This window comes from Podarcis tiliguerta (genome assembly GCF_965153285.1).
Source record: "Podarcis tiliguerta genome assembly, chromosome: 3".
Lineage (NCBI taxonomy): Eukaryota > Metazoa > Chordata > Lepidosauria > Squamata > Lacertidae > Podarcis > Podarcis tiliguerta.
The window spans coordinates 23792186-23805528 of record NC_139536.1 but is presented as its reverse complement, the minus strand read 5'-3'; the positions used below and the strand labels follow the sequence as shown (position 1 = coordinate 23805528).

General features: G+C 39.9%; 1 protein-coding gene across 4 annotated transcripts in view; it reads left to right on the top strand.

The window, feature by feature from the left end:
* The window catches only part of UBR2 (ubiquitin protein ligase E3 component n-recognin 2), a 55372-nt gene extending 42121 nt beyond the window's left edge, over positions 1–13251 (top strand). For 3 of the 4 annotated variants that reach the window (XR_014509398.1, XM_083432925.1, XM_083432926.1), the window contains exons 35-47: positions 67–215; positions 318–373; positions 664–760; positions 1858–1925; positions 2301–2436; positions 2739–2826; positions 3629–3759; positions 4783–4891; positions 5537–5593; positions 6515–6592; positions 7309–7479; positions 8921–9022; positions 10955–13251. Coding sequence is in view for 2 of the 4 variants with exons in the window: in XM_083432925.1 (XP_083289051.1) it covers positions 67–215; positions 318–373; positions 664–760; positions 1858–1925; positions 2301–2436; positions 2739–2826; positions 3629–3759; positions 4783–4891; positions 5537–5593; positions 6515–6592; positions 7309–7479; positions 8921–9022; positions 10955–11096 (1384 nt within the window). In the remaining 2 variants the exon portion in view is untranslated. Of the gene's footprint in view, positions 1–66; positions 216–317; positions 374–663; positions 761–1857; positions 1926–2300; positions 2437–2738; positions 2827–3628; positions 3760–4782; positions 4892–5536; positions 5594–6514; positions 6593–7308; positions 7480–8920; positions 9023–10954 lie in introns of those variants that run through there. The other variant, XR_014509399.1, reaches the window with a different exon arrangement.
* The last annotated feature ends 92 nt before the right edge of the window (positions 13252–13343 follow it).

Sequence of the window (13343 nt, the reverse complement as noted above, 5' to 3'; positions counted from 1 at the left end):
TGTGTAGCTTCTCAAAATCATGCTTTAAACCTGTAGTTAATAGTATGTGTTCTTCACATATTTAAGGAATCCGTATTCTGAAAGCATTAAGGAAATGCTGAAAACGTTTGGCACTGCAACATACAAAGTGGGCCTGAAGGTTCACCCCAATGAAGACGATCTACGTGTACCTATAATGTGCTGGGGCAGCTGTGCATATACAATACAAACAATAGGTAACAAATTTACCATTCGTTAAAATGTCGGAGCTCAGGGGAGCAAGATCCATTTAGGTGTTCGGCTACTCTCACTTAACTTATTATTTTTGCCCTCCACAGAACGGATTTTAGCAGATGAAGAGAAACCATTATTTGGACACTTATCTTGCAGACAGGTACGATGTGCCGACCAGCTAAGGCTAAAGCACTGAGGGATAAGTAGAGATAGTGAAGTGATAACTTTAACTTATTTTGGGTCCCCTGTAGTTTTAGAAAAATAGCCATCTATTACAAAATAACCACCTATTATAGATTATTAATATGTGTCACCTCCACAATTTCAGCAAAGCAAGGAATTTTCCAAAGGGCTTAATTTTCATTAAACAGCGTGAAGGAATGAGGTTTGCTTTTGTCTGCTCCTTTGTTTGCCGTACTTGCTTGCAACTGTGGTTATGTCCTCTTCCAGGATGACTGCCTTACTTCGTTGACTAGATTTGCAGCTGCACACTGGGCAGTTTCTTCGCTCTCGGCAGTACAGGGTCACTTTGGCAGGCTTTTATCATGTAAGTTCAAGTTCACGATAATTCTTCTCAATTTCAGAATTATGACAGAGCAACCAAACTTGAAGAAAAGCTTGTGCGTTCTTAAATAACATTTTGGATCCATAGTTATGAAATTCTACTCAATATTGAGCCAGAGTAGATTCCAGTGTATAGTTAGCAGAGTAAAAACTTAAACTCGTTGCAAGAGTCCCAAAAAGTAGACCAGAGGCAATTATATTTCATCCAGCAGAGCTTTACTGCTACTGAAGGCAAATGAGCTTAATGGTCACAAATCCAATACATTCAGGATTGGCACTGTCCATAAGAAATCCAGTTGCAGCAGACTTAACTTAAACTTACAATAACTTATAATAAGTGTAAAGCTTAACACTATATACAGAACACCACACCAGAAGGAAGAGAGGAAGAGAAAGGGAAGACCAGGCTCCTTCTGGCCTTACTTTATAAAAGTGAATTCTGCTTACATTATCACACTTCTCAGCATGACCCTTGACAGAAGAGATAACAAAACCAGTTTAAGCCATCTGTACTCAGTTTCTCTGAAGGAATAACCCAAACGTCATGAACCTTCTGTTTGTTTCTTTCACACAGAGAAGCTTCCAGAACCCTCTTGAATTAATTAGAATAGGAAAGATCTCTACACATCAGATCAATACTTTCTGCACTAAGAAATGCAAACTGACAAGTTAGGCTTCCCCTCAATCAGCATGTTGCTGATTTAAATTGCATCAGACCATTAGTCCACCTAGCCAAGGACAGTGTCTAACCCACCTGGCTGATAGTCTTCCAAGTGGATGTGCTGTGTCTTCCTGAGACAAAGCATTATTGTCCATAGCTGAGTGTTTCTTCATGGTAACTGTGGTCCATATTTTGAAAGTTTCATCCACCGAAGGTAATACTGGGGACTCAAGTAATAGCCATTGATTTCTGAGTGTCTTAGGTTATTATCACCCACTAAATCTACTTTAGACTCAGCAATACTACTCTGAAGCTCAGGTGCCATTAAATAGGTTAGAAAACAGTCTACAGTTTCAGAAATTAAATGTAGAATAATAAAATTCTGACATCAGTAACCATTTTGTATTTTAAATATCCAGCGCTGGTGCCTAATGAAAAAAGTGGGAATCTTGCTTGCATTCTTGATATCGACATGTTTCATTTATTGGTAAGTACCTTTATAAATTCTGACAGTGCTGCAATCCCATATGCCATATATCATTAGCTTAACTTTTGGAAAGAAAGTCCGGCGCACTGGAAATAATGCCTAGCAAAATATTTTTATGAAATATAGCAGAAAAGAAAGGTTGCAGGTCAGAGTCTCGCAACAGGAAATAAATACTTGATGTATGAGTGACTTTTCCTTTGGTTTACTGAAGTAATGGCTCAGTAGTTAACATTCAAGGTCAGCCCTGTTTGTTTCCTGTTTGTTTAAGGATGCTGAAAAGATGGCTTTGCGGGATTGGGTTAAGCAGACGTAAATGGGGATTGGATGAGAAAATTCAATCGTTCTGTCTCTTATGGATTTTCCCCTTGTCTACAGGTGTGCTTGGTGCTCTCTTTCCCTGCTGTACACAGTCAGGATTTTTCAGGAGTTAGTCTTGGTACTGGAGATATTCATATCTTCCACCTTGTTACTATGGCACATATTGTACAAATAATGCTTACCTCATCCACAGGTAATGTGTTCTGTTTAAAGTTATGCTGATTTGTGCATGAAGGGAAACTAGAGAAGGGAAGAGAAATAATTATGGCTTCCTGGGCAAAATAATGGTTAACCGTGATGCAGGTGTATATTGTGATAGTTGCAGTTATGCTTTATGAAACGAAAAGCATTGCTCCAGTGCAACTTTTTGTTAATGCTGCTATGTTCTTGGTATATAGATTTAGCAAGTTTTCAAATTGCACAAGGTTCTCTGGTGAAGCATCCACAACTGTGGTCACTACAATTAGGTTTAGACTTGCTTTGTTCACTTTTCAGAAGAAAATGGCATGGACCAAGAAAATCCTACTGGTGAAGAAGAAGCAGTTCTTGCTTTGCATAAATGTCTTGGCCGGTATGCAGGAAGGTAAAATCAAAATTTTTGGTGCAGCCTTTCCAGACGTTGTTCTACTTCACTTGCCTTCTCCAAGCTTAATATATGTGGAAGCTCATTTCTTACTCTCCAGAGGTGGAGCTACATGGAGAAAACTTTCTGCTGATTATTTCAGATAAGCTCTGATGAGCAGGCAGTCTTTCAGGTGTTCTGGTCTTTCAGGTGTTCTGGTTTAGGTCTTGAAAGAACCCAGTGTGGGGCTCAAACCCACGACCCAGAGATTAAGAGTCTCATGTTCTACCAAATGAGCTCAGGGCTAGTTCAATGACATGATACTGCTTTACATGTATAATGTAGATGGGGCCTTAGTTACTGTGGTGTTATTAAAGATGTGGGGTTAGCCCTGGGATTGAATAGTGTTTTGACTTCGAATCTACTTTAAAAAACAATGAAGTCAGAAGATTTGGGGTGGAATCCAATTGGTGCCCTTGCACTCTTTTCACCCAGCGAAAGCTTTCACTAATTGAAAATAAAGGAATATTATTATTATATTGCTGATTTTCCTGTATCACCTCGACTCCACAGCACCCCTAAAACAGCCCTACGGAATTTGGAGACATTCCAGAACAGGGCCCTGCTATCCCATTAGCAAAGGCATCCGCTGGATAAATAAATAGTCATTCTGTGAGCACAAGGGCACCAGTTGGATCACACCCTTTATTTCCCTGCCTGGGCACTTAATTGATGAAATGCAAAATCAATTAAATGTTTGTGGCATTTTGTGTAACTTTTAAGATTGATTTCACAAAAATTCTGTATCTGTTTTTATTCTTAGTGCCTTCAAAGAAATGTCCTCTGGATGGCATCTATGGAGAAGTATAAAAGCTGGGATCATGCCTTTTCTGAGGTGCTCTGCTATGTTCTTCCACTATTTAAATGGTGTTCCAGTACCACCAGAATTGCAAGGTATAAAATCAGTTAGCCACTTTGAAGCAATAATGTGAATGGCTGGTGAAGTGTAATTTTAAACACTAAAGAGTGAATTGCAGCTTTATCTATTCAATATTCTAACTAATTTGTCTTGAAAATGGAAGTGAGGTGTAATGTGATTTTATAGAAAGTGCAGTAGTGGATAATTAAATTTTGGATAGCTTACACTTGTGAACAAAATATGCATTAAATAAGGAACAAAAATGGAAAACAATAACCTTGCAGAATTACCATACCTGGTGTAAAGAGTTAAATATAAACTAAAGTGGCCCAAATCCAGAGAACATTAATTGTGCTTAAGTGCCATTAAAATAAGTAGCTTGTCATGACTAATTTTATGTCCCATTAATTTCAAGGGGACTTCAGTTGGGCTTTGTATGTGGGCCTATTAGTTTTCCCTTGGTTGTTGCTATATTTCGCTAATTCAGTTAATCTCATTGGAAATATGGGTTCTTTTAACTGCACATCTTACAATGTGATACATATCCTCTACCAACAATCCCCTTGCACATTCTACATAGGACAGACAGGTCAGCTTCTGCACAGAGACTCTACGCAAACCATTGGAGGGAATTTTCAACATCACAGAATAGTCTGTAACCAACCTTAAGGTGATCATGCTGGAAAAGGGGAACTTCAAAAGGAAACTGCAATATGAAACCGCTGAATCACAACAATGTATATACCTGTAACTCAGGATGTCATTTAATGCATCTCTTTGAGCCCCCCCCCCCAGCAGTATATAAATTTTATGAAATAAATAAATAAAAGCATCTAGCGAAGCAAACTGTAGTCCATGAAAGCTTATTCCCTCTTAAATGTTAGTCTATTGCAGCACAAAACATAACTATTTTTGTGGAACCTTAAAGACTGCAAAATGGCTACTTCTCTGGAAATTATACACATGCATACATGTTTGTTTGGGGAGTTCCTTACAGATGATTGATTCATCTAACCATCATCATAATATATCTTTCTTTTTTCTCTCTCCCGTTACAGTCAGTGGGGCAAACCAGTTTGAACATTTATGTAGCTATCTCTCTTTGCCAAACAACCTCGTTTGCCTTTTTCAAGAAAACAGCAAAATTACAGATACGCTAGTTGAAAGGTAGGAACGATATTCATTATTTCAATTTAAATAACTATACAGTGGAAAAACACTTTTTTTTTTTGTAGAGTGTTTATATCAGATGACAGAGAGAACTAGCAGTGTGTGCATTTAGAGACAACCTGATAGTTAAACATTATAAATCACTGTGCCAGCAGACACATGCTTATTTAAAATAGTGCAGGGCAGCAATTGCATCCATGCAGTACACATTTGCATTGTTCTGTGCTGTTACAGGCAAATGTGAGTATTTTGCATCACACAGCTATAAGGATTGGTACTACCTCGTTGCATTGGAGTATAGTTCCCAAATGCAAGATCCTGGAGTGGGAGATAGCTGTCATTCTAATGGTGGCATACAGCTGTTGCAAGATTTTGTGATGGGATTGCAATAGACAGCCTGTACCACAGTAGATCTCCTCCCCACCCCCCAAAAATATGTGAAATCTGATTCTGCTTTTGGAATGCTGAAAGCTGTTTTTGAGAAATTTCACAGCATTAAGAGTATTTAAATTACAACGGGTTTGATCCAGAGATGCTCTTTCGCAAATGGAAATTCTGGATGCAAGATCTGGAATGATGTACTTCTCAGTTGGCTCCTACAAGAATGAACCCTAACCTTCCCCCCCCCCTTTCCATTAACAGCTGGTGTAATAATGATGAAGTAAAAAGATACCTGCAAGGTCAGAGACAAGCCATAAGGTAAGTAAGAGAAAACCAGCAGGAGGGAAAGACTCAGGGATGTGTAAGACACGCTGCTCCCCCCTGTTTTATCTGTGAATGGGGCAGACTTGCAAGCTCCGCCACATCCCTTTTAGCCTTTAGTTGGAGTTTGTTCATAGGCTGTGTGGGTACCCCATCCTCCTGCTACCCTCCTTCTTACATTGTAGGTCCAGTTGGCCTAATTAGCTGTTTTCTTAAAAGGGAGTGTAAAAATCCATGATGGAGTTTCTATTGATAGAGTAAGGGGAGTGCATACAGCGATGCTGTCCTCGAAAGAAGCCTACCAATGTGGGAACATGGTCGGAAAAGTTCATCAGCTGAATGAGCAGACAAGTATCAATCCCATTGCTGCTTCCCTCTTCCTAAGAGTTACCATACCTTCCTATTGCTCTTTTCTACTGCTTACCTCTCCTCAGCGTGCATGCCTCTGTTTGCTATCTCATTTACATCTTTCCAGTGTTTTTGTTGCCTGTCCTGATGCAGGTTATGACAGGGTGAAATTGAAGCCCGATTGAAATAAGGCCAGGTCATTCATTTCTGCCAAGCATGTTTGAATGTGGGTAGCCACCAGCTTCTCAAGCCCCTTGCCCAGGAAGGACATATTTGTGACTGGGCAGTAGTAGTCGCATACCCTTGGGTCTAGGGAAGGTAGTCTTCAGGCGTGGCTGTATCACTGCCTCCTTCAGAGCAGCAGGAACTGTCCCCTCCCACAAAAAGGCAAGGGTCACCCAAGCTGATCTCACTAAGCTTGTAGTTAAAGGTCTTTCAATAATAAAAAATGTCAATACTACATTATAGCTTTACAGTGAATCTAAATGTACAGTAATAGATCAAACTGTTTACATACCAAAGCCAAGTTTGAAATGTATTAATGTGTATTATTGGTTTGTTTCATTTTAGCTACCCGCGAGAATCTAACAAATTAATAGACCTTCCCGATGATTACAGTAGCCTCATCAATCAAGCTTCTAACTTTTCGTAAGTCTTATGCAATTCCTTATGACCACCTTGATTTTTATTGAAATAATTCTGAAACCAGGCTGCAGCTCAGCGATAGAGTATATAACCTTTGCAGTCCTCGGCATCTTCAGTTGAAGGGGGTCTTACAGTTTTGAAAAAGTTTATTAAAACTTTCATGAATGCTTTGTTCAGCTCCTCACTTTCTGTATCCTTAAAAATACTAAACACATTCTACAAGTTTTTTAAACTTTCAAAATATAGGCTTGGGCCCAAATGTGCTCTCCATGGGCCAAAGGGGATTTCTCGATTTAGTGAGAAAGAGGTATCAAATAGTGTTTTATCTTCTGCTCTTGCTTATGTGACGTGCATTGTTGCTTAGCTCCTCCCCTCTCCATGAGCAAAAAGGCATTTCGGCTCACAAAAGGCATCTCCCTGTGCCCCAACTCCAGTCTCTTCCCATTCTCCCTCCCTGCTGCATCCTGTCCTATTTCAGAGGCTCTTCCATACTCAAGGATCAGCTTTTGGGAGGGAGGGGAAAGTGATGACAGCAGGAAGCAGCTAGGAGAAGGGAGTTAGAAAATCTCATTGCCTGAGTGAAGTTCCACTCACCCTTCTTTGGATCCAAGACATGAACTGAATGGAGGATATTATAATAGTCACAGTGAAACTTACCCTAGTAGATAAGATAGCGTGATATTAAATATAAATGTCACATCTTTTTGTTTCTTACAAAGGTGTCCGAAGTCAGGTGGTGATAAAAGTAGAGCACCAACGTTGTGCCTTGTATGTGGGACCATGTTGTGTTCTCAGAGCTACTGTTGTCAAACAGAGTTGGAAGGAGAAGACGTAGGAGCCTGTACTGCACATACGTTTATCTGCGGCTCTGGAGTAGGAATTTTTCTCAGGTAAGAGGGTGATTGCACTTGAATAGTTCCAATGGACAGTCACACTTAAGGAGACTTAAGTTGTAGGATTTGTTTTTAATAATAATAAAACAATATATTAATTATATTTCGCCCATTTGCCTGGGTTTCCCCAGCCACTCTGGGAGGCTCCCAACAGAGTATTATAATTAATAATAATAATAAAAGCAATGAAATATCAAACATAAAAAACTTTCCTAAACAGGGCTGCCTTCAGATGTCTTCTAAAAGTCAGATAGTTGTTTATTTCCTTGACATCTGATGGGAGGGCGTTCCACAGGGCGGGCGCCACTACCGAGAAGGCCCTCTGTTTGATTCCCTGTCACTTGGCTTCTCGCAGTGAGGGAACTGCCAGAAGGCCCTCGGCACTGGACCTCAGTGTCCGGGCAGAATGATGGGGGTGGAGATGCTCCTTCAGGTATACTTGGCCGAGGCCATTTAGGGCTTTAAAGGTCAGCACCAACATTTTGAATTGTGCTCGGAAAAGTACTGGGAGCCAATGTAGGTCTTTCAGGACCGGTGTAGTAGTAATAATAATTTATTTGTATCCCACCCTCTCTGGTCGAGGCTGGGCTCAGAGTGGATAACATCATAAAAACAACACAATACACATAAAAACAGACATCAGCTAATTAAAATACATCTTAAAATTAATTCAGACAAGTTAAAATCTGGGCAAGTGGCAATTATCAGGTTGTAATTGAGAGAGGTTAATACTTGCCAAGGCCAGCTGCTTCCACTGATCATAGAAGGACCTGTGAGCAGGTTGGGGGCCTCCTTCAGGCTTGTTTTATACAGAGGAAAGTAAATCAAACTGCATCCTGCCCAAAGGCCTGGCCGTCTTGCAGGCCCTGCGGAAAGATGTCAAATCCCGCAGGGCCCTGGTCTCTTGTGGGAAAGCGTTCCACCAGCTGGGGCCACAGCTGAAAAGGCCCTGGCTCTAGTCAAAGCCAGTCTAATTTCCCTGGGGCCCAGGATCTTCAAGGTGTTGTTAGCAGTTGTTATGTGGTCTTGGCGGCCGCTCCCAGTCACCAGTCTAGCTACCGCATTCTGGATTAGTTGCAATTTCCATGTCACCTTCAAAGGTAGCCCCATATAGAGCACATTGCAGTAGTCCAAGCGAGAGATAACCAGAGCATGCACTGCTCTGGCAAGACAGTCCGCAGGCAGATAGGGTCTCAGCTGGTGTACCAAATGGAGCTGGTAGGGAGCTGCCCTGGACACAGAATTGACCTGCGTATTCACTCTGCACTCATCTCACGCAACTGCTCATAGAGGAGGCACAGGCCGTGGTTCTGTGAAAATGCCTCATTTCTTCTGCTTGTGATGAACTTTAACCTCTAATTGCTGGTGGGATTATTGATTTAAGAGACATACGGAGTTAACATTAACCAGGACGTCCTCTTTTGTGTGATCTTTTCAGAGTACGGGAGTGTCAAGTGCTATTCTTAGCTGGAAAAACAAAGGGCTGCTTCTATGCTCCTCCTTACCTTGATGACTATGGAGAAACGGATCAGGGACTCAGGTAGCTTTCCATATTCTGTGTTGTATTTGTTTTGTTTGTTTCCAAAAAACAAAACAAAAAACCTATGTTGCCAGAACTAAGGAAAAACACCGTGATGGTGAACTGCATGAAACCATCAATAGAGTTACATTAACTTTCAAAGTTAAACGCAGTTCTGTGAAATAGACCCATTTCACAAAAATGGACTTCCATGAGGTCATTTAAATTGTTACTAGTTAATAAGGATGGCCACCGTTGCCATGGCTTCTAGATGTCAGGTGCATATGGAAATAGGATTTCTAGAGTTGAATCCGGTAGTGTGAAGTCACTGCAAGTTTTGAACAAAAGGTTAATCAGTGAATCCTGTTGCAGGATGCCCTTCAAACTGAAGCTTGAGGGCACTGCTTAATGTGCAGATGTTGTTAATATCACATGGGAGTATCATGGAAACCCTACGCTGGCTAAACTCTACAGCAGGGGTAGCCAATATGGTGCCCTCCAGATGTTGTTGGACTACAGGTCCCATGCTCCATGGCCATTGACCATACTCGCTGGGGCTGGTGCAAGCTTCAATCTACCCTTGCTCTACATTATTATTATTATTATTATTATTATTATTATTATTATTATTATTACAGTGGTGCCTCGCAAGACGAAAAGAATCCGTTCCGCGAGTCTCTTCGTCTAGCGGTTTTTTCGTCTTGCGAAGCAACCCCATTAGCGGATTAGCGCTATTAGCGGCTATTAGCGGCTATTAAAGGCTTAAGGGATTAGCGGATTAGCTGCTAAAAGGCTATTAGCAGCTTAGTGCCTTAGAAAAAGGGGGTGGGGAGCGAAAAAAAATCGCAGGAACTCGCAAGACATTTTCGTCTTGCGAAGCAAGCCCATAGGAAATTCGTTTTGCGAAGCACCTCCAAAACGGAAAACCCTTTTGTCTAGCGGGTTTTCCGTCTTGCGAGGCATTCGTCTTGTGGGGCACCACTCTATTATTATTATTATTATTATTATTATTATTATTAAATGTACCAGAACCTTTTGTCTTATGGTGCTAGCCTCATGGAAACTGGGCAAGTCTTATTTGGTGTTTGGCCCGCAAAATGTGTAGTTTGGGGAATAACAAAAGTCTGGGGAAGCATAGATTTCACCAAGGATTAAGTACCAGTTGCATATGGGAAGCTAATTGGAATTAGGAAAAAAGCATCATTCTCTGCCTGCCTCATCTAGTTAGGATAAAGAAGACTGAACATTCTATATACCACGTCTCGAGTATTCAAACTGCTTCATGTACATTGTCTAATTCAGGTGCGGACAGACTTCTGGCTTGTGGGATCTACTTTGGGGTTGTTTTGTTTTTTGAAACCCCAAGATCCACCAGCCAGAGCCAAGTGCAAAAGACATACTCTTGAATATTTCTGGGCCCTTCTGATCACTCAGAGATCTACCTTTTGCTGACCCCTGAACTAACCTTACAATCAGCCTTGTAAGGTCGAGCAATACTTCAGATGGTCATGGGCATATGAGGGAATAGACGATACCCCAAGGTGTCAGCAAGGTGATGCTTAATGGATGTGGATATGATGAGGAATGCCTGGCTGGTGACTTGCATTTCTGGCCTCTTAGTGACATCAACTTTCAGCATGTGTCCAGGCCATTGGGAGGAGGTGAGCTTTACTGAGCTTTGCTGTTATGAGCCTTTTTCTCCGATAGCTTTTAGTCACCTGCTTCCATAAAGTGCTGCTGCTGCTGGTGGTTTTCATTATTTTTTTTTTTAAATATGTTTATTTTTCTTGGATTTATTGTTTGCCTAATTGTTTCAGCCCTGAGACCAGGGCCTGCTTATAAGCGCTGCAAACAAATGGTTTTATTTATTTATTTTTACATGCAAGATAGCATTTGGAACTTGGGATATTTCATGTTCTTATAGTTGCTTTTTCGTGGCCTTTTCTACCCTAGACGAGGGAATCCTTTACATCTGTGCAGAGAGCGATTTAAAAAGATCCAAAAACTCTGGCAGCAACACAGCATTACGGAGGAAATAGGACACGCACAAGAAGCAAATCAAACCTTAGTAGGAATCGACTGGCAACATTTATAACTAATTCCTTTCTGAAGACTGGAACTTGATGGTCATCCTTTTATAATCCAGCAAAATTTGTCAGCCGGAAGGAGGATTAGGAAACAAAGGATTGAAGTAATAAAGAGAAGAGTCTAGTTCTTTTATTGACTTTTCCATGTTTGTATATTTCCTGGTTTCCATAACCATGTAAACTTTTCTGTTTAGCAGATTTGATCAATAGTATTATTTGCACTGCTTCTTTCATACACAACCTTTTGATTTCTATAACTTGGGCTACTGAATTTAACATTTCTATTACAAAAGTAGCCATCTCCTTGGAGTAGGAAACTTTTTGGATAAGGAGGAAAAACTGCTGAAATGGCAACTTAGCACAATGTTGAAGTGGTGTGTTCACCCTTTTGTAGTAAATCTGAGCCATTTTGCATTTTAGTACTTAAAACTTGTAATGGAATGAAATAGGAGTGCAAAAAAATGTAGCAATGGGTTTATCTATAGGAGTTCAGAAGAACACTCATTGTATCTAAAATGACTTTGTAATCTGAAGCCTTAAAGGGCTATTTTGCCTTTGTCTTTCTTCTTCTTAAAAGAGAACACTTTAATAAGGAAAACTAACTTAAAGATCTTCTTTTTTTGAACTATTGCACACTTTAGAATTATTGTGTGGATTGTGATATTGACATAGTGGGCAAAAACAGAACGCTGTTGTCCATGCTGTGATTGATAACCTCCTATGATTTGAAGGTTGACGTTCTGCTTAGTTGATTTGAGATATTGAGTAACATCACCCATCAGAGAAGTCAAGCGAAAATTAATTTGGTGTCAGATTGAATAGGAAGAGAATAATAATTTCATTTCATTTCATTTCATGTACATTTGTTGATTACCAGCCTTCAAGGTTCAGTATCCTTTCCCTTTTTTCCCAAGATAAAAACATAGAAGGCAAAGTGAGAACCAAGGACAGCCCCGCTCCCACCACATGAATTTCCTTTAATTTGCACCGCCATCTACATCTATTTGTACTTGGCTGGCGTTCTGTAAAGAAGTTTGTCTATAGTATATTTTGTAAGTATATGGAATAACTGCACAGATTTTGCACATGGGTGCCTGAAGGCAGTGAATTTTCTAAATATACATTGGGGCCTCAAATAAAACCATATAAAATAACATTATACTTTCTCTAGAGGTTTCATTCTCTCTGTCCCTTCCAAATAGCATCCTTTTAAATGAAATAACTATAATCTGTAATCTTAGTTAGTTCTGATAACTCTTGGGATTTTCCCTGGCTTTCATCTTCAGTTCAGAGATGGCATCCCACGAACAGCCAGTATGCTAGCAATTAGTCTAAGTTTGGGTTTTTTCAGTGATCTAACACATCAAATAGTGTTTACAGCAGTTTTCTATAGGCTCAGAATAGTTGCAGTAAATACATAGGACACAAATTCAAAGCTATACCAGTTCAGCTTCCTTTTCTTAGGGAGAATAACTTATGACAGGACAGGCATCCATCTGATCAGTCTTCCTACACGTGTTTGCTAGTAGTTCCCGAGCCTCTCCTTCTTTGCTGAGTGTTGTGTAACTAGCAAGAAAATATTCAGTCTTCATTTTCCCTTTGATTAGGTTGTGAATAAAGCTATTTGCTGTGCATGTTACACTTAATGTACTAGTTCTGCTCTGATACTGTTTCTTTGGGATTTTAAAAAAAACAAACTTGCTTTAAGAGGCATTTAGTAACAATGCATTTAGATTCTCAGTCTCCCCAGCTCCCCTTTTATGGGTGCATAAAACAGAAAAATAGGATCTGCTGCCATTTAACTGACAAGTTTCTATGTAAAGTAAATATTGAGAGAATAAGGTCTTTTCCCCTCAGGTACTCTAGTCCAAGATGGCAGTCAAATGGGTTGATGGAATTATGACTATATGACATAGGAAAAGTGTATAAATTTATCCTGGTTTTTTGTAGGATTGCTCATTCTTCAACAACCCATTTTCTTTTCTGACTTTTTTCCTTTTGCATGTATTTATGTTCATTGTAGAAATGTTTATATAACAAGCTTTCAGTATCAGGGAATTAATACCTGTAATAACTTTCATATCTGTGGACAACTTGTAAAAATTCAAATGTATCATATGTATAAAAAGTATAAAAATAAATGCTTTAGGTGTTGACATTCGATCGATGTGTAAACCTGTTGATTTTTTATTTTTTTTAAGGTGTGCCGAATGTTTTGAGTTACTAGCTTTTGTGTTTTAAGATTAATAGCCTGG